At 47.7% G+C, this 25,085-nt stretch overlaps 2 protein-coding genes across 3 annotated transcripts in view; one reads left to right on the top strand and one right to left on the bottom strand.

Moving 5' to 3' along the window:
* The window catches only part of LOC144163209 (TBC1 domain family member 2B-like), a 155,924-nt gene that overhangs the window by 36,523 nt on the left and 94,316 nt on the right, over nucleotides 1-25,085 (top strand). Inside the window, exons 13-17 of the mRNA XM_077694067.1 lie at nucleotides 1,504-1,615; nucleotides 1,716-1,847; nucleotides 2,879-3,016; nucleotides 3,887-4,063; nucleotides 6,069-6,203. Of these exons, the coding sequence (XP_077550193.1) occupies nucleotides 1,504-1,615; nucleotides 1,716-1,847; nucleotides 2,879-3,016; nucleotides 3,887-4,063; nucleotides 6,069-6,203 (694 nt within the window). The remainder of the gene's footprint in view (nucleotides 1-1,503; nucleotides 1,616-1,715; nucleotides 1,848-2,878; nucleotides 3,017-3,886; nucleotides 4,064-6,068; nucleotides 6,204-25,085) is intronic.
* Nucleotides 9,891-25,085, bottom strand: part of LOC144163210 (uncharacterized) — a 102,504-nt gene continuing 87,309 nt past the window's right edge. For both annotated transcript variants that reach the window (XM_077694068.1, XM_077694069.1), the window contains exons 3-4: nucleotides 14,757-14,955; nucleotides 9,891-12,912 (exon numbers count right to left, since the gene is read on the bottom strand). In XM_077694068.1, the coding sequence (XP_077550194.1) occupies nucleotides 12,599-12,912; nucleotides 14,757-14,955 (513 nt within the window). In that variant the 3' untranslated portion in view covers nucleotides 9,891-12,598. The remainder of the gene's footprint in view (nucleotides 12,913-14,756; nucleotides 14,956-25,085) is intronic.

Raw genomic sequence — 25,085 nt, 5'->3', positions numbered from 1 at the left:
GCATCGTACATTTTTGTAAATGCTGTTTGCAGCTGTGGAGGCCAATTGCTGCCTACAATATTATCATATTAACACAATCTAGGCAGCTTCGTTTCTTTTATTACCATTCTGGACCAAGAACGCACAGAAAGGTGTACCAAGCAAAAGCCTGTTTGGGCTGCATTTTTTTTTTACTACCAATATCAAAGCATGCGGTATTGTTTGAAATTGTGTAGTGCCTAGATCCACTGTTAGGCCCATTGCTGCATAATCTCAGCACTGTTAATTTTGAAGTCCTGAAGTTTGTTTTGTGCTCAGCAATTCAAATGAAGCTTTTCACTCTGCATTTGTGTGAATAGAGTATACTAAAGTTCTGAACTGTGTCCTGGCTGCACATTCGTTCAGCATGCCAGCTTCAATTTCAACAGAACCTGCATCCTAGTTTGCTGCGTGATTGTGAGGATCTTTGATTGTAATCTTTTGATAGTTTCACCTCATAGTGGCGGAGTGTATTTGTGCGTGTTTTTGTGCTTTCAATGTGTTTACAGCCTGCGACAGAGTATTCATCTTCATCATCCTAAAAGTACAACATACAGTGTCAGTTGAGCTCGTAGGAAGGTTTCATTACTACAGCTGTCATTATTTTCATTACCAGAGCTGTCCTGCATATTTATGTGGAGTGCGCAACTTTATATTAGTAACAATTTTATGTCAACGTGTACCAGTATGTTGACGTGCAACTTCATGCCGAATGAAAAGCAATATCAGGATCACTATCTTCATTGCTCTTGTCACATTAGTATGAAGTGCCACTGGCTGTCACACCAGGAGGTTTTTTAAAATTTTTTTTCTTACCGAAATCTTGTGTCGTTATAGACACCATACTAGTTATTACATTTAGCTTGAATTTCTTTTTGCGGGCTCTGAAGCTCATCCCCATCAAAGTTTTGCAACGTCTGAAGTCGTTGAAAAGGCACAATAATGCACTTTCTGTTATAAAAGAAAACAGCTGGGTCAACTACAGCGTCCATTAGCGTATCGTGTAGCATGCTGTCACCAATTTTGGTTTGAGCAAGCAGTAACTGCCTCCATGAAAACTATAGATACGACATATTTCAGATTCTCTGCCGCAAAATGTTTTAATGTTTAGAAGAAGATGAAATGTGGGCTTTTGCGTGTTGTCCTGCACTCTCATTTTGTCATTGCTGGTGTTTACAGCACTGTTTGTTTGAAGCTGAACATAAACAAGACTTTCTGTCCGATATATATTTAGGGCCTGTTAGTAGACTTTGAAACCACTGGGTGCTTGAACAAATAGATGTTTTGGTACCAAAAGCGGCCTTACCGCAGAGCGAGCAGTAATTCTGTAAAATCGAATTAAGATGCTTATTTTATGCTCTGCTGGCATGTTGGGAGATTTCCCTCTTTCTTTCTGGCTGCAGTCTTAGTTAGCTTCCACACAATTTGTGTAGCACAGAAAATTTTGTAACTACACTGCTTTCAATCACCGCTCTTATTATGCAGGTGTATAGAGTTCCATGTGGGCCAAGAAAGGGCCGAAAGAGGCCCTGGATATTACGAAGACCTTGTATTGTCTCCGTCGGCTACAAGTAGCTACGACCCTGCCGTAAAACAGGTAATGGCGCCACTTCCATCTTCGACAGCACGTCGCAGGTTTTTGGTTTTCCAAGTTTTGAACGATGTACCCGATGCCCTCTTTTCGCACGTCTTCCAAGATCGAACTGGACTTGCTGAGGACCCTGCCGAACAACCGACATTATGAAACCCCTGACGCCCCTGGAATCAACCCCCTCAGGAGGGTTCTGCTTGCGTACAGCCGAAAAAATCTCATCGTTGGATACTGTCAGGTGTGCAAATACTAAATCTTTGCCGATGCTCCAACATTTCGATTAAAAAGAATGTATGAAGACTAGTCAGAAAATTTAACAGGCTTTTAATATGTTTCTTACTAGGCACTGGTCGTCTCTGATAATTTTTAAGTGGAAAACTCGGGCACTGATGTAGGCCATGCATGTAACTTTGTAGCAAATACTTAGTATATATCACACTGTTAGTGTGTGTGTTTGTGCTCATATAATATCTTGGCTTGAGGTGCAGTTATATAGCTTGCACTGTTTACTTTTCATTAAACGTGGGAGGGAGGGAGGTAGGGGAGAGAGAGAGAGAGAGAGAGAGAGAGAGAGAGAGAGAGAGAGAGAGAGAGAGAGAGAGAGAGAGAGAGAGAGAGAGAGAGAGAGAGAGAGAGAGAGAGAGAGAGAGAGAGAGAGAGAGAGAGAGAGAGAGAGAGAGAGAGAGAGAGAGAGAGAGAGAGAGAGAGAGAGAGAGAGAGAGAAAAGTTGGTGGGTCAATGGAACACTAACCACTAACATGAAAATATAAACCTGAAGCACAGCTTGGAAGATTTTGATTCGTGTAGGTGAAACAGCAGATCGTACCAGAACACCATCTTCAGTAATGCACACTATTATACTCTGTCACCTCGAGAATCTGTTGTGCCTACTGCAATTAAGTTCCTTTTGCATGTTCTTACGTTTCGGAAGGTTTTTGCAGTTGTATTTCATGTGTGAAACAGGCGCATGTAACCCGATAACTTAGTTCTTTGTTTTCCTGCACAATGTTTTAAGGTGATGTAGCTAGTCTTCATAATTAGATGAATGAATCTATGAATACATGAATCTGCAAATACAGGAGCATATGAATGAATGAAGGAGTTCCGCATTCTTTTCAGTCCGTCGTCTGAAGAGATTGAATGAATGAGGTACTAACGACTGAATAAGTACGACATTCATTTGACTCCAGGGTCTGAAGGGATTGAATAGACGAATCAAACCAAAAGTGAATGACCGAACGAACGAGGACCGCATTTGTTTGGCTCCAGGGTCTGAACAGACTGGCCGCCATTGCCCTTCTCTTCATGTCCGAAGAGGACGCCTTTTGGTGCCTTGTGGCTGTCGTGGAGTACATCATGCCCCGCGACTACTACAGCCGTACACTGGAGGCCTCACAAGTTGACCAGGTGAGATGGACCGGGGTTGCAAAGTGGCAAACAGATAAGGCCTTTGCACCGTTTGCATTTTCTGTGCTTTCCAAGTCAATCAGAAAGGCGGGTCTTCTGCTGTTACAGTTCATACATGGAGTAAAACCACACTTAGAAGGGCCCTTACAACACGGAAAGTTCACTCTTAGACTAGAGAACCTTCGTCACCAAAACTTTTATTAAAGTTTGCAGCTGGTGTTCAGAGCTTTGAATCTGATGGTGCATTTGCCAATAGCAGCCGAGCACCTCAGGACTGCACCCGAAGCATGGCGGCCCTGTCGTTTCACCTTGCATTCTTTTCTATTTTACTAGCACATTTACCGTATTTTCGCGCGTATAACCCGCACCAAAAATGCGAAAGTTTCAGTGGCAAGGTAGGGGTGCGGATAATACGCAAGTTCTTCCTTTAGTGCAGCTTCACGGCAATGCGTGTTGTGCCGTGAAGCTCCTACGCAGTAGCACTGACTAAGCCTTCCGTAGCCCTAGCGAGAGTAGTGACACTGAGTGAATTGTGACTTTCGCCTTGCATTCAGTGTATTCTTACTTGCTAAATATGCGCTTTTTCTGTCTACATAGGATTTGATGTGTTGCTTGTGCGGTAGCTTTGGTGCAGCCTTTCCTGTATCAAATGTGCGGGAAATACGCAAGGATTTTTTTCTTTTTCTTTTCCGGTGGGCTGAAAGTGGGAGTGTGGATTATATGCAGGGGCGGGTTATACGCGCGAAAATACAGTGTGTCGCTGTTGTCAAGTCAGACCAGTGTGCTAGCCTCTGTTGCGCGGAACTGTTCAGAGGAACACGCTTTGTTTGCACAGAAAGTAAGCCCCCATTCGTTTGTTGTTCTGTGCAGCGTGTGCTGAAGGATCTGATGGCGGAGAAGCTTCCCCGTCTGAGTGGCCACCTGGAAACGAACAAGGTGGACCTGTCACTGTTCACCTTCAACTGGTTTCTCACCGTTTTCGTGGACACCATCCCGGCCGAGACTTGCCTCTACATCTGGGACGTGTTCCTCTACGAGGGAAACAAGGTGCGCTAGTTGCACGCAGTGTGGGTGCGAGCCAAGCTTGAACCACAATTTAGCAAAGAAAGAAAGATAAAAATTCAAGAAAGCCATTCTGCCCCGCGAACGTGTGTGACCAGTGGAGCTGTAATGTTTTGCCACTTAAGTGGAGACACTGCTCTTAAAACAACTTCTTTTAATTTTCAAGTGAGCTTTGCGAAACTTGTCAGTCTTGCTGTTTTCCTCCCGCTGATTTCAAATACGCCATTATTTTTTCAGCTGGTAAATTAGTTCCCACGATAATTAGAGATAATTAGCCATTTTTGGTCAAACAATAAACAAAACAGTGTTGGTCGCAAAAGTGTAATCTTGATATTTTCCAATACTATGAACCCTGGTGAATGCAATAATCGCAGCAGTTTTCTGATGCATCGCTAACCAAAAAAAAACTGAATTTCGGAATGCTTTTTAAAAAAAAACAGATTTTTCCCAGATTCTCAGATTACCAGTTTGAAAAATAGCACCCGATTTTTACCGCCTGATTTAAAAAAAGTATATAAAACCTCAAAACGAAGAAGCCTATATATGCTCCACAATGATCGGTTGTCTGTCCCTTTAATGACGACGGTCACAATGGCTCTGAAAGGCAAACATCCACATTGAAACCACTGACTACAATCACAGGGGTAGTGTCATCGCAACTAACCCATTCTCCGAGGACAGTCCAAGGACACCTAAGCACTTCCTAAGTATTCTGAATGCAAAAGCACTCATGTCTAGTTGAACACTTGAGACGCTTTGATTCTGTCCTGCGTCCTCGAAGGGCCGCTTGACTTGATTTGCTTCACAATCTGCTTTAGCCTTGCACTTTCGTATGCCGCTGCTTGTTCTCTTTTGCTACTAGCCCAGTTAAAGTGTGCGCTATGGAATGTCTTGCACTTCAAAGGCATATTGCCGCAAACCATGCATTGGGTTTGTTTATTTGTGTTTTGCTTTTGCCGCCTGGCTGCGCTGGCCTGTGTTATCGCTGTTGTCTCTGTGCCAAGAGAGGCACGTGTTTTGTTCTTTCTTTCTGTGCCGCATGTGTTATCTCTTCTGATAGGGAGAGTGTTCCGAATGAATGTGAACAGCCTAGAATATTCTTCGTTGATCTACAGTGTTCTGGATACAATTAGACTATTCCAGAAACCCTCGCGCCGAGTGATGAATTCCCGCTGAGCAGATGCTGCGGCATTCTAATCGCTGACGCTCGCCTGTGCACGTCACTTTGTTGACTGCTGTTTTGCCGCCTGTGTATTCTTTGAGTTGTTAGGGGAGCACAAGTTCGCCCCGATAAATGTTTTTTTCTTCAAGACAGCTGCGTCGTCTTTGGCTACGTGACAATATGAAGCCTGGGGAGTTCTTACTTTAGCGCGTGAAAAAAAATCTTGAGCCATCTCCACTAACGTGAAACCTAGGGAGGGGTAAGCATGCCGCGTATAAGTGTATTCTTGGCGCCTTGGTGTTTTCGCTAACAGAGATGTAGCCGTTGGGGGGTAGAGGTATACAGCTTTGCTGTAAAACTCTCGCGTCTTTGAAGCATGAAGCATTCGAGTGCAAGGTGTAAAGGAGCGTCCCGGTGTTGTTTTTAGTACGCATTACGTTCTAGCGCGAGGCGTAAACGAGTGTCCCGGTGCTTTAGTACCGTGATTACATGAGACGACGGTTACGACGACGACATTAGACGCCTACAGCCCGAGCCCCTAAAGGGGCTTCGCCCCTAAATTGTATGGGAACGGAGCCTAATACAGCTCCTCTGTAAAAGAACCCCAGCTCTTGCTTAGCCAGTCATGTTGCGTCGTGTTGGCTGCATAAGTGAGCTTCGAGTGCCTCAGCCCAGTGCCAGCACGTTGACAGAGAGATCTGTCTGTCGCAAGCACTGTGGTCATCCTTGGCAGTCGAGAATGTGTTAGCTCAAATGAAGGGTGTGTTGTTCGATGTTTGTTTGTAGCTTTACTGCGCAAAACTTTCTCATCTGCTCTTTTTCTCGCAGGTTCTGTTTCGCTTTGCCCTTGCCATCTTCAAAATCTGCGAGAGCGAAATCCTGGCCCAGGAGGACTACATGGCGATCAACCGCTACTTACGGACCATGTCGGAAAAGATCACAGACATCAGGCAGCTGGCTCAGGTAGTGTGCGAACTTCCCGACTTAATCGTTACAAACTTAAGTTCGTGGGAGGCAACCAAGTTTGGAGTCCGAGATTTTTTTTTTTTTTCAGCTCAGGACGTGCTTTATCTCCGACAGGGGTAATTGTCAATCCCAGGGTGCAATGGAAGAGTGAAACCTCATTAAACCGTACCTGACAGGGAAAGAAAGTACATACTAACCGGCATTACGGTTTCCCCGAATGCATTAGGTTAGACGTAACCAAGTCGGGGATTTGACTTAGCTACGTAGAAAAAGAAACTTTGGCTTTTGCAGGTACGATTTAAAGAGGTTCCACTGTACTCTGATACACAGAGTTCGGCTGAGTGCGCTGGTGGCAAAAGAGCTATAGTATTACTTTAAGTTCAGACTTTATGTTTGTTGACAAACCAGCATTCAGACTTTAAAGGGACATTGAAGTCAAAACCGAGGTTGGTCTAAATGGATTGGCGACCCGAGATAGATTTGGCGTCCCCAGAAAGTTAATACCACTCTCTGGGGCAGTACCTTGAAAATAATCACGCGAGTTATCAAAAAATGAAAATATCAGTTGCCCAGCAGAGATGACGTAAATGGTGACTGAGCGGATATGTCAAGACTCGCGTGACAAACAACAGAACGAGGACCACGCACATAGGCTCTCAAAGAAACACACAAAATCTTTCTTTGCACGTTAACTTCCATAAGTCATAAAAAAATTGTAAATGTGCAGGTATAATTCAACTCATGCCAACATTCGCAAGCTGCCAAGCTGCAGCGCCAGTGGCGGTTGCAATGGTTATTGCTGGTTTGGCATAGTCACATGCCCGTTATCTTCTTGTTTACATCATGGCAGCTAGTAGCACCTCGGCCTTCCACTTTTCACCTGTTCTGTGGACAGTAATTTGTGTCTCATAGAACAAGTGTTTTCCTCCCTCACGTAGCACTGTCTGTCCGAACGACGTTTTGCATCCAGGCCGGCGGCCGAAGCTGAGTGTGTGTTGTGGTCGTGTTCGCTTCGCGATAAAATGCGATGGCGAGCTTCCGCGGTTGGACTGTACTTACTATGTTGGAATTATCTGTAGCAATGATTCAACCCTGCAAAGGGCATGTGGAGTGTGCAGTGAGATTTCTTTTAAAACTTCCTCGGCTTGCGCCGGAGTGAAGTGACTTGTTCGCCCCCCGTAAATCGCAATAAACGCGCGTGCTACCCTCACAACGAACAAGAGGCAATCGATCGCCCGTTAATTTTGCGCTTCGGCCTCAAAGCGCATGCCGTGATGATGTGCTTGTTTGAAACCATTTCTTGATTGTCTCGAAGTTGAATAAAATGTGTGCGTCAAACCGGGTCAGGGCGTTGTGTGCTGCTATGCTTTCACTAAGATGCGTATACAGTAGAATCTCGATGATACGAATCTCGCGGGACCGCGAAAAATATTCGTATCATCCGAAATTCGTATGAACCAACACAGACCAAAAAATTGAGCGCTGAAAAAAGTTTTCGTTTATTTCTTTTCTTACTTTCGCGTGAAGAAATCCGTGATTTTTTCTGTTTCTTTTAAACCCCCATGTCACAAAGCAGTCCTTTCTGGAGCGCGTAACACTTCGCCTAGCTTCGCGCTTGTCTCCTTACTCACGGTGTCCAAGCTCGCTACACGCCGCAACAGTCAAGCGTGAACAGCATGGTGCGTTTTTGCACGCGATTCGCACGCCTCAGCTTTGCGCGCGCTGTATTTTCACAGCCGCATTGACGATTTCGCGCCCGCGGTATCTCCTACCTCGGTCAGAAAATGACGCTGACGACTTGCGAAACGCTAGAGACAGCCGGCTGGCTCCGCCCGAGATGTTTAGGCTTAGCACTCCGGCAGATATTTTATGGGCGCTTTCACTAGCGGCGCGGATGATGTTTTATAGTACCGTTTTCGCCAACGTTATCAGCTCCTTTACTGCACAAGCAACTTCGTGTCTGCCTTGAGCGGCATTTTAAAGAGCGGCTAGAAGCGGTCGCTCGAGCGGCCGTGCCACTTCGCGGCCGAAGCTGCCGCCATGTTGCCGCCGCCGGCCGCGGTGCGCGCAGCTTGCGAGAGGTTTCGCGGCGCGCATGGGACATGCGGGGCGCGTTTTCGCGAGCAGAAAACAACAGCCCGGCCGTTTCTGGAGAAAGAAGAGTGACAAATGGGGAGAGAGAGCCGTCACTTGCTTGTTCGGCAGTCGGGCGCCTCGCCGGCTCGTTCGTATCATCCGCCGGGCCGCCCAGGTCCGTTCGTAACAGCCGAAATTTTTCCCATTGCAAACAATGCAATTTTGCCGGGACTTTTCAGAAATTCGTATCATCCCGAAATTCGTATCACCCAGAATCGTATCATCGAGATTCTACTGTATTTGTATCATGTTATGCATGTTTTTCATTCCATGCTAGTGCCAAGGTGTTTTTTAGTAATGGTTTGGGCGCTCGTAAAAGCAGCACTAGGCACACTCCTGGCAGATGGGCTAATAGGCAACTCACTTTGCAATAAATTCAACAGATGCCGCAATAAGCGTTATTATATCGCGACAAAAACTGACGAAACGTTCTACTAAACCACACGTCGCGATGCCGACGTAGTGGGCTGCACAAATTAAGCGTTGCACGCTGTTACAAGTTGAACTAACAGATGGCACGCTGTTATGCTGAGTGCATCGAAGCAATAAAACCAGACTATCCATAACGAGAATCCAAATCAAAAGAACGCCCCTGTCGTCGTTTGTGCTGCAATTGCACTGTCCGCTAGACGTTTTGTAAGTAAAGTAAAGGCCACGTGGCACATTCACACTGTTTAACCACCATCTCACGTTCCGTGCAGCACCAAGATTGACGCACAGAGAGTCGCAGGTAACAGAAGTGTAGGCAGGCGTTTTTTGTCGTATGCGCCGAGTGCGCGATCAGTAACTCCTGCGGCCACGATCCTTTCCTCGATAGGTTTTAGTTTTCCTGCGAGACATACTGCCGTCTCACTCGCTTCCGGCAATCGTTGACGTCACGCGAAACGTCATGAAATGGTGCGAGGGATGAAATGCATTTTTCAGTCGGTAATTTCTCGGCAATCAAAGCATCTTTCGCCACCGAATAAAGGCTGACAGGACTTCGAGGCAGTTGAACTTTCGTCTGAGCCCAACTTGCTATTTGCCTTCAGTGTCAGTTTACGTGATCTCTACAGGAATTTCTGAATGACAACCTGTACTGAGATGTGTACATAGTGCTGTTCTTTTCATGTGGCATTTCATTTCAAATGCCTGTTTACGAACTTCAAAGATTCTCAGAGGAAGCAACGAAAGAATCGGCCACTGTAGGGCAGAAATTCCGCTTGTAAGAGTTAACCGGCACAAGCTTCTAGTACCTAAATGCCACCATGCTGAATAGGTCTGCAGGCACTTCTGACCAGTCAACAATTGTAGTCAAAGGAATGACATAAAGCTCAGCAAAAAAAAGTCATTGCTTATGTTGAGATGAAACATGGCCTTAACCTCAACTAACGACACTAAGGTATCAGTTGACAAATACAGCTTTGCAGTAGAACTAAAACGGATGCATGCAACAAAGCTTTGTTCTCGGATTTTTGAGACTGCCGAGAGGCGGTACAACAGCAATAAACAAATAAACAAGCACAGAGGCATGCTGTAGAGTTAAACAAACAGTTATTTGAGTGTAAGTTCGTTTTCGTAGTATTTTATTAAGAATTGGTCATACACTGAGAGGAAGAAGCTACAAAACACATTTGGCATTGTTGTACAGAGTTATTTTTTTGTTGTTCTTTCGTAAAGAGTGTGACAACGGACATGGCCGCGTGCGAAGAAAACAGTCGCACGGGTTGCAGAAAGCACAAAGGTTTTTTTTTTCTTTCATAGAGGGAAAGACGTCAACAGAACCAAAAGAGAGCGAGAAAGACGCCAACAAAACCACCACCAAAAACAACCAACATGGATACACATTTGCGTGTATATCGTATACGCTACTGGTAACAGGATAAAACGGGGAAAGCCTGGTATTATACCAAGTGCGGTGATAGAAATGAGGCAGTACTTCGCAATATCGTTCCTTCTTGGGGAGAAAACATTTCCAAAGCACGCGTTAAAACTTACTCGAAGTGAACAACTGCACGTAGCAGTTGCGCCGATAAATTAAGCGAAGTTATCCAGTCCTGCCGTAGCTCGTAGCTAGGTGTCGGCCGAACGAACGAGGAAAACGGGCGTCGTACTATTACGTTAGATGTGAACACCACGTTTTCAACAACAAGCGCTTTGCACGGTGCCGTACGCCGGCTGTTATCTGGCGATTGAGTTTGCGAACTAGTCTAAGCTGCCTTTATTAAAAGGTAACGCTTTCCTTTTAACAGAGCTGCGCGCTCGATGGTTTCTTGTGTTTTAACATCACGGTAAAAACATGGAAATTACATTGTCGGAGAAGAGAGACATTGAAGGCCACAGGCCAAAAAGCCTGACATGCTTCAGTGGTAGCCTTGCTTCTCGAGTCGCAGACGTAACCAAAAACAAGCGGAAACAGGCATGCTCGACTTACACTGCTTGCCTCAGAAATACATAAATCCAGTTTGTGTTAGTTAGTCAACATTTAAACAAAAATGAGAGCACGGAAACAGCAACAGTCACAGTGTTTAGGATGTAAAGCAACATACATAAATGAGTCTAGAACGCATAACCTGCCTCTTATGTACTGCGTTTTTAGACCACATGTGAAACAGTTCCCAATACACTTACTCTTTGATTGAAAACAAAATTGCCGACACAGCAAAAGAAATCCTGAAGCGTTGTTCGTTCTGGAGTTATTAACACTGGACACATGAGTTTGTGGCAGTGCGCCATCGAATCCCAAGAGGGGATTGCCTTCGTTCTTCAGCTGCTCTTTGGGCATTTTTAGGCTCGTTACCCTTTTCGCACAACTCTTGAACTTGATGGAATATTTTCTCACTGCGGACCCCTTAACACTGTACCACTACTACAAATGCTACATTTGAGCAGACTCTTCCTGAATATCGACTCATCAGCCAGATTTTCTGTATTCTAACGATGCTAGATTTTGGAGGAAGAGCTACTTGCTCGAATTCTGGTTCACATTTGAGCGCAGTGTTATTATACTGCATCCATTCGCTCATTAGCAGATGCAGTTCTTTTCTGATGCCTGCACACCTGTGAAAAATTCTCACCTTTGAAGACATCGAAATAGTCACCATGTCTTTGTAGAGGAGGGAGCAGCAACTCAGACCTGGCATAAAACCCCACAAAACGGAAACAAAAACGAAATGCCCCATGAGGCCAACGAAATATACGCCAAGAAGAACTCTGAGGGGCTTGCTGCCAATTTGTGTCAAATCATCTTAACTATGCCTTAGCATACATTAGTAATCTGTGAAACCATAACTGACCCCCTCAGAGCTCGTGCTTACAAAATGGGGAACGGTACAGGAGACACTACAGACCTTTGCCAGTCTTGGTTTTGTATGGGTTCGTATGATCACTTTTTGACTGGACAGACGTCACCGCTGGTGCTTACGAAAGTGTAAGTTGTAAGCATAACGAAAACAGTTGATGCAGGGGTACCGAAAAACAAAGCATTTCTGTGGTATAAGTCTCCTTCTGCAGCTGTAAAGTTGAATCGAGCGCTCCTGCGTAGCTGTGTTGATAGCACTGTGACCATAGTCATCATCGTTGTATCGTAGACACTTTAGAGTACCACCAACACGGAGTATAACTACGAATCGGAGTGCCGTCCCTGGATTTAAGTACCGTGAATGCATTAGAGTACTGCTATGATGATTGTAGGGTTTAGTGCGTTGCAGCTACACCTGGACCATGAGCCGCGCCGTAGTGAAGGGCTCTGGATTAATTTTGACCATTTTAAATCTTCTGGTTAATTGGTTGATTGTAGGGTTTAACGCGCCAACGCAACGCAGGCGATGAGGCGCGCCGTAATGGAGGGCTCCGGATCAATTTTGATCACCTGGGAATCCTTAAAAAAGCGCCGAAATCTCTTACACACGGCCGTGTTTTTCTTTTCGCGATCTTTTAACGTGTGCCGAAATCTCGACAGGTGGGCATTGTCACTTTTTGCCTCTATCAGAAAGCAGCCACCACGGCTGGAATCGAACCCGCATCCTTGGGCTCAGCAACACAACGCTTTAGGTGGGTTGGAGTACCACAAGGTGCTGCGGTATTGACAACGCTCGTGGCGTCATCTAGATTAGAAAAGCTCGCAGGCAACCCATTTTAGAAACGTCTGGCAAAGGTCTGCAGTATCGCGCTGTCAACGTTGCCATCACACAACGCTTTTATCCGACTTAGCTCAGCGTCGCTGCGTGCCCCTTTCCCCTATTGCCCCCCCCCCCCGTAACAGCTCTCCGTCCCTTTTACCAGAGATAGTGTGGCTTGGAATGCTTCTTCTCAAAGGCCTTTTTGAACTTGCGCTCCTTGCCATCCTTGTGGACGCGTCGGCTCTGCTTAGCGTAGCGGAGCGCAGACCGGGCGCGGCTGTTGGTGTGGAGGTGGTAGGGGCGAGGGGACTCCTCAGCCTCCTTGACGAGGTGCGAGACGGGCCGGTGGATCTGGTGGCCCGAGCGCACGGGCATGGAGACCGTGTAGTGGCGGTCGTGCGGCCGGTCGTGGCTCCGCTTGGTGGCGGCGTGCTTGTTGGACGGCTTGTTGTTCGCGTGCGTCAGCCTCTCTGCACCGGGGGTGAAAGGGGTTGTGGGAGATAAGACAAAGCATTACAAATTCAGAAATCAAGCGCGCGTAGTGCGGCGAAATATGGACTAAAAGTTATCAATTACGCGTGGCTGATCTGAGATGGATACTGCTATACGATATTGGGAGACTAGAAGCGATGGGAAGATCGAACACTGCTTTGACGCTAAGAGGCCATGGCACATTAAAAAGAATCCCGGCCATCTCCACGAACGTGAAACCTGGGGAGGGGCAATGCATGCAATGTATCAGAGTGTTCTTCAAGCCTTGACATTTTTGCCGTTGGGGGTATATACAGCTTTGCTGTAAAAGTCTCTTGACTTTGAAGCATGAAGCTCCCTGCTTCAATTGCCACCACTTACGGGATGCTGTGCGACGCACCAGGCCACACCTGTGAACTATGGCCTACAAAAGGTGATCGTAACCAGCGCAGCATTAACAGTTCATCTCAGAAACAACCTGGCCGGCATCGACCTCTTGTTTTGCTACTGCACCTGCCATTATCGCTGGTGTGCAAGATGTCCAAAGTACTCCATACTTCAGAACCACTGGGTTAGAGCACAATAGCTGAGTAGAGTAATGTTCCTATGGCCGAGCTGCTTATCGCAGTCAAAAGCCGAGTGTGCAAGGCCAACGGATTTGTGCCCGCTTATGAATAAACACAGATGCCTTCGTGACGACAAAACCTCTATTGCACCATGGCTCCTGGGCTGTCCTAAAACGGCAATCCCCGCATCTTCCTAGTTTTCTTGGGGAGGAAAGTTCAGTTCATTTATGTGCATTTTATTGGTGCAAGGACATTTAGGGCCAGAGAGCGCCAAGATTATGCGAGTTGGTATAATGTCATGATTGTGAATGGAGTATATATGGGTGTAGAAGGGCCCCTAATCTAAAACGTGAAAATGGTACATTGAGAGGTGACAATGATGATGATAAGCCGTAAAAGCCTCTTACTGTGCGCCTGGCTCTAGCGATAGCAGTGAAGTCCTTAGTGCATAAAATGGAAACACTCAGAGCCACCCTTGTTTGCCTCAGGGTGGCTCTGTTCTTACATATGGTATGGAATAAGTGCTAAAAATTTACTGTCAGTGGGGTACGTTAAACGGTGTTGACTTGTGACTTCGGGAGGACGAACGCGCGGGGTTTCCCGAGAATAGAGTCATTTAAAGCAAACCTTTCCGTGCCTCACTGATGGAGATGTTATGACAAAACGGACTGCGGCAAACTCAACTTTACACAAAGGGATGATGATGGTGATGAAACGTGAAGCAGGAAAGCTAACTTTGCACAATGGGAGAGCACATGATGATGATAATGAAATGTGAAGCTCTCTCTGATACAAATGCAAAGTCCACGATTCATTCTGCCAAAGTACAAATGAATGAAAATACTGAGCTAACCAAATCAGCACATTTGGATGACGCAATCACAAAGTAAAAAAAACATCAAATTCGCTTAGCAGTGTGTTGTTGTAGATTTGGATCTTGGCTGATTGGATTGTGGACTTCGCATTGTATCGGAGAAGACTTCGCGTTTCAACCATCTTTCTTCCAGAAAGGGGTAGGTAGCGTAGCGGGTCGTGTGTGGCTACACTGGTGGCTGCATATACTATGATCCGACTGCGCCTAGTGTCACCAGTGCTGCCTAGTGTCACCAGTGCCGCCTAGTGTCAATAGATAAAGTTATCGTATCTATTGACACTAGGGCCGCCCGTCCCCGGAACAAACGCGCACATGTGCAGTCGTGTCCCAATACCCGCTGCCACTAGTGCCCCGCTACGACCCACTATGCTAAAACACTAATGAGAGTGCGTGGTCTGGTCACCGTGGTGGGGCTGCGCGTGTCCCCCTCCGTTGGGGTGGTCGACGTGCTGGAGGTGGATGTCGGTGCTGTGGGGGTCCCGCTGGCGCTTGCTGTGGGCCGCCCGATGGTTGACCAGGGTGTCACCCTGCAGGCTGGCCTCGTGCCGCGACACCGACAGCACTGCGTGCTTCTGGATCTTCTTCAGCTCCTTTTCGCCACCCTGCGCGATGGAAGACCACAAAAAGGAAGGGAACGCGTTCAGTCTACTATAGGTGCTGTTCGTTGAATAGTTTAGCGGTCAATTTCTTCGCCTGGCAACACTGGAAACAGCCAGACATGGCCGATACGCCAAGGACACGGCACGACTTGGGCCACTGCACCCGCACGCCGAAGAAGAAAAAAAAAACAGGCGTGCGTCATTTGCTCCGTTCCAGTTCCAATCCGATCCTAACGGTGGCGTCAACAGAGATGTTATTAATCGCACTCACGTTGAACTCGAAGGAATACTGTGCCTTCGGTAAGGTAGAGTTTGTAACGTGAAACAGTCATGTGTTTCACAGTCGTGCTTAGCATGGACAAGTACCGCCATCCCGCGGAGCCTGACGTAACGAGTGACGCACCACGGCCGGGCTAGAGCGGCGGCGCGCGCTGCGTTGATACGACCTTCGCAGCGGCGGCGGCGGCGGCGAGAACAATGCAGCCCCGTCTCGACGTAAAGTTCTGCCACCAACGCACGCACGCCGCTGCTCTAGCCCGGCCGTGGGCGCACTCACACGGTTGCATGGAGGAGAAGAGGGGTGCCTGATCTGCGGGCCGTGCGCACAACATCGCCTAGCATAGAGTTTCTCAATAGTTAGTGAGAAACTCTATGTCCCCTAGCAACAGACGCTTGGCCACAGATTTGGCGGCGAACATTTGGTTGCCTGCATGCATTCTGCGCCATTGAATACCGGCCATACGTAAGCCCTCGTTATAACGAAGCCAACTGTACCGTTAACAGACGTGGTTGGCTGGGCAGTCGGTATGCGATTAAAAGCGGGGACCTGCGCTGGTGTCAGGGCCGTGCAAGAATTAATGTAAACTGATTTTGTTATAATGATTGTATACTGATGCGGTGGGCATACCATTTTTGCGTTATATTATATATATCGCAATTCTGCAATTCTTCCTCCCTTTTGAGAAGGGAAAGGAGGGAGAGCTGCAGAATTACAGTAGCCAGTATCGGCTTGATGATGATGATTTGTGTTTACTGGAGCAAGGCCAGTTAGGGCAAAGAGCGCCAAAGACATGGCTGTTTAGGATACATTTGTAAGTGTAAATACCACATTATCGGCTTGCGCACCAGCTTCCACACAAACAAGATCCTGTGCAACAAGCAAGGTACAAGCAAGTCACGCTTTCTGAGAAATTAACGCGAAATACCTGCGCGGCGTTTACGTACGCCGCTGGGGTCACCAAATGCACGCATGGGCGACGGTCGAGCCGTTCGCATGGGCGCTGTTGTAAACTTCTGGCCGCGGATGTTTTCATATGTTTTCATAAACATGTCATTAATTGCCGTTTTGTACCTCCTCGTACTCATCTCCCGTTCTCGTTAGCCCACGGTTTCCCGTCCGTACGCCTTTCCGTACGCGTGCTGCTGTTATCTGGCCTCCCGGGTGTAACGCTCGCCTGTCGTTATCGGGCCGCCGTGAGCTGATCTAATCAGCAGCATTTTTTGCGCGAAACCCGAGACACTTCGACGCACGCTAACCGCTCGGGCTGCCGGGCAGCGCCTCGTGCAAGCACTTGGGAGGAAGCGGACACTTATGAGCCTCATCAGGGCGCCTTCTTTTTCCGGTACGCGCGGGGGCGGGCTGTTTATGACAACTCCGCAAACGCGCCGTCCCGGGCTCCGCAAACAAACGAGCCGAACGGCGGCCGCGTAGGAGCCGCGACGCTCAGCCGCGCTAGTTTCGTGCATCGCTGCTGAAGCCTAGCGCGTTGCGCGGCATCACTCCAGTAGAACAATTAAAAGGGGTTCGGTTGCCGTTTAAAGCATGGATATGGGCCGGTCAGATATGAAAATAGCGGTTGGATAATAAAAAAGTCCCAGTCATATACAAAAGGGCCCGCGATTAGTGGAAAAAAGTGCCGGTCAGATCGGTTAGATCGAATAACGGCCGGTTAGATTAAAAACGTGCCAGCCAGGTTAAAAAAAAGGCGGCTAGTAGAGTTACATTAAAAAAGTACCGGTTACGTTAAAAAAAGTACCGGTTACGTTAAAAAAAGTACCGGTTACATAAAAGAAGTACCGGTTATGGTTATATAAAAAGTACGGTTACATTTAATTAAGCTGGCTGCATTAAACAAACCGGTTAGATTGAAAATTGCCGGCTAGATTAGGAAGGTACCGGTTAGTTTTGTGGTTCAGGTTAGAGTTGTGAAACTCCTTGCCGGTTTGGTTCAACTCTGGTTGAAATCTGCCCGTTCACCAGGGGCAATTTCAATGTGCACAGACCGATCTGACTGTCACTGAACTTTTCTGTGGCCGTTCGCGAATTGCTTCCAGCGACGAATATCGCGTTATTTTCCGCGCGAACCGAATACTTCTATAATGTACAACGCTTAGCATTTGGTGGTGGGCGGAAACCACGAAATGTTTACACGACGATTATTTAAGCGCACGCTAATTGAAGGGGATGTTCTTGCATGGTTTCGCCAACCAAATGTGCGCGCACCGGCACCATAACAAGGCCGCTACAACACGTGCGCACAACTAACTGCTCTCGGGCCGCCTGCGCGGGCGTACCGATAACTGCACCTCGTAGCCTCGTACCGATAACTGAATCGGCTTCTTTCTATCTGCCTATCATGTTTTCTTGTCATTTATTGTCTTCTGATAAGAATTGAAGGTAATTTCCTGGATATGGGACGCGAGTTACGATTTCGGCTCCCGCATTCGGCTCGACGCTGTGTTTTCGCTCCAGACTATAAAATGATCGCGCGTCGGCGGAGTAGGCTTACATCGCCTTCTCGGTATAAGCCAACGTGCGTGGTTGTCTTCAGAAACGGATCGAACAATTTTCGCTGTTCTCAAAACACGAATGACCCGTTTTACTTGGGCATCATATCAAATGCCTCTGTTTTAACATTTTTTTTGTTCTGTAAATTATTCACGAGCAATTAAACGCACTCGTTCGTGAGAGTGACTATACGGCCAACGCCCCCTGATGCAACGGTTGGAGGGACCGTGAGTCTAGCTTTCCATGCCCTGCTTTGTGTGTGAGAGAGAGAGAGAGAGAGAGAGAGAGAGAGAGAGAGAGAGAGAGAGAAAGAAAAGGGGGAGGGGATAGGGGACTTCTTCCGCGCCTTGGAGGCTATAATTAGGGCCACGTCCACTCTTGGGGCTCGCGCGCACTCATTTGCGCGCAGTTGGCTGACTTGACACGTTACGCCATGCATTTATGCATATATGGGCTCCTTCTCGACGGGCCTCATGCGATCTCGGGATAGGCGGCGGCCGGTCGGTCGATGGAGAGCGGCTGGAGGGGGTTTGTCGCACGCAGCGCCTGAAGTCGGACGAATCAATTGCCCGGCACTATCTCCAGTCTCGCGGTTGACGTTCCTACACGCAAGCATCTATGGTTTTGACGGGAGTGTATTAATGGTAGCACTCTGCGTGTTCGTTGGTGATACCGCGCTGATCTAGACGTGAACCCATACCTTCTCTTCCGAGGCCCGATGTTATATACAGTGAAGCTGCTGCGTTGCTCAAAACGTCTACTTATTTTTCAAGGCAGGAGCACTATGTTTTCTCCACAGGTGAATTAGAGAACGTATGTGGTGCAAGTTAACAGTCATCCGTGTTAATGCATTAAGAAATTGACTTTCGCTGTTCTTAAATTAATTACGCCATTTTCGATGGATGCGCATTTCGCTGCCTCGACCATATGAACCTCTCTGTCTGTATACTTGACGCAGTTTCGTGCCCAACGTCACATAGTTTGCGCGAAAAAAAAAAGCCATTTGAAAATTGTCGCCTTCAGTATGGAGCAGGTTTTTTTTTTTTTTTTTTTTTTTGCGCTGAAGTTTATATACCCTGGCAGTAAGCCTGCGCTCCCAAGGTGGTCCGAAATATTGTTACGTGGCGCAGGACATGAAAAAGTGAGATGCGGACGATGTATTTTACACTATTTACATGGTGGCTGTCGCCGAGCTCGCACCATGTGCGCTGCAGCCACTCCCTCATGGGACATCATGGCCATGGCCAACATCTTGTAAATACTGAAAATACATCGTTCGCCCATCTCATGGTTCACGTCCTTTGTCCTGCCACCACGTAACAATATTATGCAGGCGTCCTTCATAGCCTAGGTGTATAAGTTATAACCCTCGGCGGGTAAAACACAAAATTTGAACGTGCAGATCGCATGTAAAGGGCGCACTTATTAACGTGGCGAGCGCACTTATTAACGTTATTACAGGATCGCACGAACTGCGCGAAGTCTAACCTCCTCTGTACGCACACTGGAGAGTCAAAGGAAAACATAAATACCGTTATTTCTCCTCGCTAACGCCTTCCACGCCAAGTACGCTGTTTCGGCGGCTATAGACCTTGCCAGCTTCTTTGTCTTGGGAGCAGCCATTTTAAAATTGGACAGTGCTAGCGCCGATTTAGTTGGCGCAGTCGACAGGTTGATATTACTGCGCATGCGCGCCGCAGTCCAGAACATGTCAAGATGTCTTCAAAGATTAAACACTCATTGTATCACCGGGCTGTGCGACGCACGAGCTTTCTGCGCATGCGCAGTTCAGAACATGCCAAGTTGTTAAGGGGGCTCGGCGACAAAATACAAGTTTGGTTCATTAGAAAGACTGCTTTGTCCCGATAGCGATGATACAAATTTTATCGTGAACTTCGAACAAATAATGAAGCTATTAACGAAAACGTGCGAAGCAGTAGCGACTCCCTAGTCACTTACCGGCTTTTGTATGACGTCACAGAATTTGTTGTATGACGTCACAAAATCTGTTGTATGACGTCACAGAATCTTTCTATGACGTCACAGAACCACTGCTGAGACACATGACTGGTACATTGTAGTGGTGGCTTCGGTTCCGTTTAATCGCATCACTTGAATGCTAAGTGCACCGAAAATTGTTTTAGTTCTGGCCCATAAGACGTCACTCCTGCCAATATCACGTCGCTGTAGCGCGAAATTTGAATGTTTTTTTTTTAACTTATTGCGTTTTTTTCGGTTACAAAACGTTTTTCTTGGCTGGGCATGGAGCAGATCTACTGAAGCCTAGTTCTTTCAAATTAAACATTTTGAAAGGTTTTCTATTTTGTCTTCATGGCTCCTTTAAACCTTGAAGAATGGAAATGTCTATTAAGGGCGCCGAAACTTGAGGCGGCGCTGAAAAAACGTCCGCATGCTGTTAAAACCCGCCTTGAGTTTTTATTTAACACCGTGTTGCGACGGCCGACAGTTTACCGCCGCCGTCGGAAAAATCGAGCGGCCTAGCTCGGGAACCGCACCGCCATCATGACGAAAGCGCAACGTCATCAAGGATACGGCACGGCGACCCGGAACGAACCAATCATCTTGATTGATCTAGCGAACAAGGTATTAGAGAGCATTCGGTTCAGCGACGGCGAAAATGCCGGCTGGTAAGGACAGAGGGGCTGGTGCGGGCGATGGCGAGACAGAGCGGTGAAATTCGCCGCAGTTTCGTATCTTTGCTTGCCTTGTTTTCAACGGGCAAGCTGCTCCGTTAAACTGTGTTTACCGATGCCTTTTCGAGCGGCAAAAAAAAGGAGAGAAAAGGAGAAAACGAGCATTAGACGTCGGCGTCACCGATGACACGCCACGGATCAAGAAAAACTGCGCACCGCCTAAAACAAACGTTCAAAAATGACGCGAAAATCGGGCCCGCTGCTCGTGCGGCGTCAGTTTATACGCACGGTCATTGCTTTCTGTGAAGCTCATTCTTTCTCGTCCGCGTCTAGAGTTTCCCGGCTTGCTCCAATTTTCCTTTTGCTGCGACCTTGTCAAGGCAAAAGGGCACATACGCACCCTGTGTGCTTATCCGAAACTGGCTTCCGCGGCATCGTTTTATTTCCGCATCGGGAAAGGAAGAGCAAAAGAAAAAGAGAAACGGGGAGAGACAAGACCCTTGGCCTCGATGCCCGCAGTGGGATCGTTGCTCGCAACAGCTGGCCCCGAAATCAGTTTCCCCTCAGCGGAGCCGTGCTCACCGACCCAACCCGCCAGTCAAAGGGAACAGGAAATCATCGGGCGCGGGGCGATCGAGCCGGAATCGCAGCGAAATCGCGGCGAAAAAAAGGTGGCGGAGTTGTTTGTGCGTGCGTCGATGTATTGCTCGTTGCCCCAGAGCTTTCCATTAACCAACCGTGCGCGAGGCATATACAGCTCCCGCGATACCACTCGAGGAGTCCGTCGCGGGGCCCGGCTGCCGATATTGCTCTCGCAAGACTTCGCATCGTCAGGTTGCCGGTGTTCCGCGAATCGACCGCGCGCGGAGTGCGTTTCCGCGTCGAATACGCGTTACACGTCCGGAAGTTGCGTACAGGCGGCAGAGAACCCCAGTGCGCAATTGCACTCTGACCGCCAATAGGCGCCGAAACGTTCGGGAGCTGCGGGTTATATTCTTTTTTTTTTTGTAATTTGGCGAAAACAGTGCAGGACCTATATTGTTTAGCTTAGCGTTTTTGCGCTAAACCGGAATGAGCTTTACAACGACAGCTGTGACGTAGCGGCATCACGCGAGCGATGCGGTGGCCTGTAGAGGGTGCTTCACTGCACGTGTAGTCATGATGAGGAAAAGCGAACTTAAAAAAAAGGGCATACTTATTTACTTATAAGGGGACATACTGGCCTGTAGAGGATGCTTCACTGCAAGCGCAGTCATGATGAGAAAAAGCGAACTTAAAGAAGGTGACATACTTATTTAGGCAGACTTATTTGGTGAGACCACACGCGTCATTACCCCGATACAAGTGAGATGATATTATCAATGAATGAAGCAATGAAAACCTAAACGGTACGAATGCGTACCAAGACAAAGATGTGTGAGGTCACTTCGACGCAAAAAAACTTGGTGGTGTTAGTGAACAGAACGCTCCGACGGCACATGGCCTGCGGGGGAGGATTAACAAATAAGCTTAATGTAAACCAAGATATGTTCCGTGAGAGCATTTCAACACAGAAGCACGCCTCGGTGTTTAAAATTAGTATATATATATATATATATATATATATATATATATATATATATATATATATATATATATAATAGAGAGAGAGAGAGAGAGAGAGAGAGAGAGAGAGAGAGAGAGAGAGAGAGAGAGAGAGAGAGAGAGAGAGAGAGACTAAAGAGGCCCAGTGGCAGCAGTAAGCAGAAGTAGCAAGCAACTATCAGACCGTTGCTGTGTATACATAAACGTTTGTTGACGTTGCGTTGCTTCGCAAAAGTCATCGTTACCTGCCGGCGTATAATGGATTATTGTAGAAATGTTATTTTAACGTACTGAATACACGAAATGAATGAATGAATGAATGAATGAATGAATGAATGAATGAATGAATGAATGAATTAATTAATTAATTAATGAAAAGGCGATGCCAAAGCCCTGCGACTAAGGCAGGGGAAAAATTTAAAAAAAAAGAAAGAATCCTGGTTCCGAAAGAAATCGTTGGGCGTTCAGGGAAAAGCGTTCAGTGCAAACTAAGCAAAACGACGCCGTGTCAGAAATTAGCGCCGACAGGCTCTGTATTTTGTACGTTACTCGCCTGACATCGAAGAGCTAGAGGCGTCGCTTATGAAAGGAGGCCGGCGTATCGCACCTTCGCCGTTTCGCGGCAGAAGCAAACAAGGAAGCTAAACTGCGTGCAGCTTGAGCAGCATACTTAAGCGTTTTTTCGCTTGTATGTTTGTTTCTCGCGTCACACCCAAGGAAAAGAGAAAGACATCGCGTACGTCGCCCGATATCGAACGCGACCGCTTAACGAAACCGCCAGCGATAAACGGAGGAACGGGCGAATAAAACGAAACAAGAAAACCAGTACACGTGTCTTCAGGGCGACGCGATCGGGGCGCTTTAAACAAGCTGGGTTTTGATGTACGTTTTCCAAAATCGCTTCTTTTTTTCTTCCGTAATTTCCCGTACGTAACTCACGCTAGAGGGAGCGGAAAGAGATTATTATGAATGTAAAAAAAAAGAGGGGGACGGGAGAGAGAGGGGGGGGGTGGCGTATACAAACACAATCTCGAGTCACGAAGACAAGAAAAATGACAGCGCCCACGCATCGGCGCATTGCCGGATGTATGCTCGCCGTTACCGAGCGCTTTCTCGCCGCCGTGCGGCGCTGCCATCGCTTGGAGATGCACGACTTCTGGAAAATCGCCAGCAGCGATCGAGAGAGGTACAGAAAAAAAAAAAAAAAAAAAGAACAACGTTCGTGCGCGAGAGGAGACGCGGCATCAAAAAAAAAAAAAAAAAAGAACGCCTGTAGTGATGGCGAGAGCGCATGACCACAGTGACAGAGAGAACCCCCCCCCCCCCCCCCTCAAAAAAAAAAAAGAATAAATATTAGGCGAACGTTCGAAAGGCAGGTTCATTTCTCTCTTCCCCCTGGCGGCTTGTTCTCGTTTCTATTTGCCCCTTCTCGGCTTTCGGGGCGAAGTTACTTCATCCTCGAGCGACGCGTTGTTTCTTTAAGCCCGCGCCGTCCTTCCCTGTTTCTACCTCCCCCCACCTCTCACCTCTCGGCGGAGCCGTGATAAATGCGCTCCGCCCCACAGAAACAGGAGATGGGGGATAAGAAGAGCAAGGGCATCAGGAAGACCAGAAGAAACAAGAAAAACGAAGAGGTGGAGGACGTAAAAGAAGCACAAGAAGCCGAGTACTGCTCCACATCGTCCTTTTCTCCACCCTCGTAAGAAAGAAAGAGAAAAAAAAAAAAGGATGAGGAAGATAGAGAAGAGGATAAAAGAGAGGGACCTCCTCCGACCGCCGCCACACAGCCACCACGACCACACCGCCAGTGAGCCCACGGCTGCATCCGAAATCAATAACAGAGGCACGGTGCCCTCCTAGCCTGGCTTTCGTTGCCTTTTGCACTGTCAAGACGACGCCGCCGCCGCCGCCGCTTTTCGGACTTCCTGGCTGGCTAGTCACCCCTCCCCCCCTTCGACCACCGCTGCTACACACGGCCGCTGCGCGTTTTCGTTTGTTGACTCTGTCCATTCGCTCGTTTTATTTACCGCGCGGAGGGAGAAAATCTCGTCTCGCCGGGCGCTGTCTTGTGTGCGTTTAGTATAGACACACTGCGACCCGGAGATCTCGTCGGGGCAGCGCGGTGGATGGAGACGAGAGAGCAGCGTCTGTGTGGATACAACACGCGCGCGCGTGCGAACCAAACGACCGAGCTTGAAAACGAAAAGTAGAGGGAGAATTGGAGCAAATGGACGGCTGCGGCTCACGAACGCCTTCTAGGTAAGGAGGGAACGAGCTTGCTCGTTCCCCCTACCTTTTCAAATGCTCGTCAGGTGATTGACAGCGTCGACGGTGCTTCAGCGACTTTGTCTACCAGCAGTGGACAAACGGAACGGGTAAACGTATCGCCGGTCGTGCTCGTAGTGTTGAAGAGGCTTTCTAGTCGTGGAGGTGTTGGTTCCGCGCGGCAGAGCTCCGTGAATCTCTCTCCTCTTGGCCACGGCTTCCTCCGATGGAGCAGGCGCGCAGTTCGACGCATTCAGGCGTGTGCGTATATGTATCCTCTTCGACCCGCGCGGGGAGCACGCCTTCGCATAGAGGCAGCAAGGGCGCGATTTGGAAAATGTCCGTCGCCTAAAGTGGTATAAATGGGAAGCCCGTTCGGGCCTGATAGACTTTCCAGCGTTGCACCTTGAGCCTTGCGCGCTACGGTAAGGGATATAGAGTGTGCGGTGAACCAGGTGCGTTGGCACTTTTTTTTTCCTTTTCTGTCTTTCGTCTAGCTTCCCGGAAGGTTTTTGAGAGTCTTTCGACCTGACCTATCGCCGTGGAGCACCTCGATAACGCGCATCAGCCTTGTCTTTGTAGTTTCGGATTACGTTTACAGAAAGTTTTTTTAACAAGAATATGTTTTATTCCCGGATACACCTAGATTTCGCTGACGTCATATCCGTCACGAAATGACGCCAGTACAACGAAGCAAGCGGCCTGTAAAGGGTGCACCCCTGCACACAGAGTCCTATTGCGGGGAAGCAACCTTTAGTGCTAAAGAGTACGTTATACTAAGGTTGTTCGTTTTCGGGTTTTACATTTTAACGCGAAAGTGTTTTATGCCGGGATACACCAAG

Source organism: Haemaphysalis longicornis, unplaced genomic scaffold (genome assembly GCF_048455015.1).
Source record: "Haemaphysalis longicornis isolate Haplotype H1 unplaced genomic scaffold, Haemaphysalis longicornis Haplotype H1 scaffold_12, whole genome shotgun sequence".
Lineage (NCBI taxonomy): Eukaryota > Metazoa > Arthropoda > Arachnida > Ixodida > Ixodidae > Haemaphysalis > Haemaphysalis longicornis.
The sequence above is the reverse complement of the archived record's forward strand: the minus strand, read 5'-3'. Positions and strand labels throughout refer to the sequence as shown.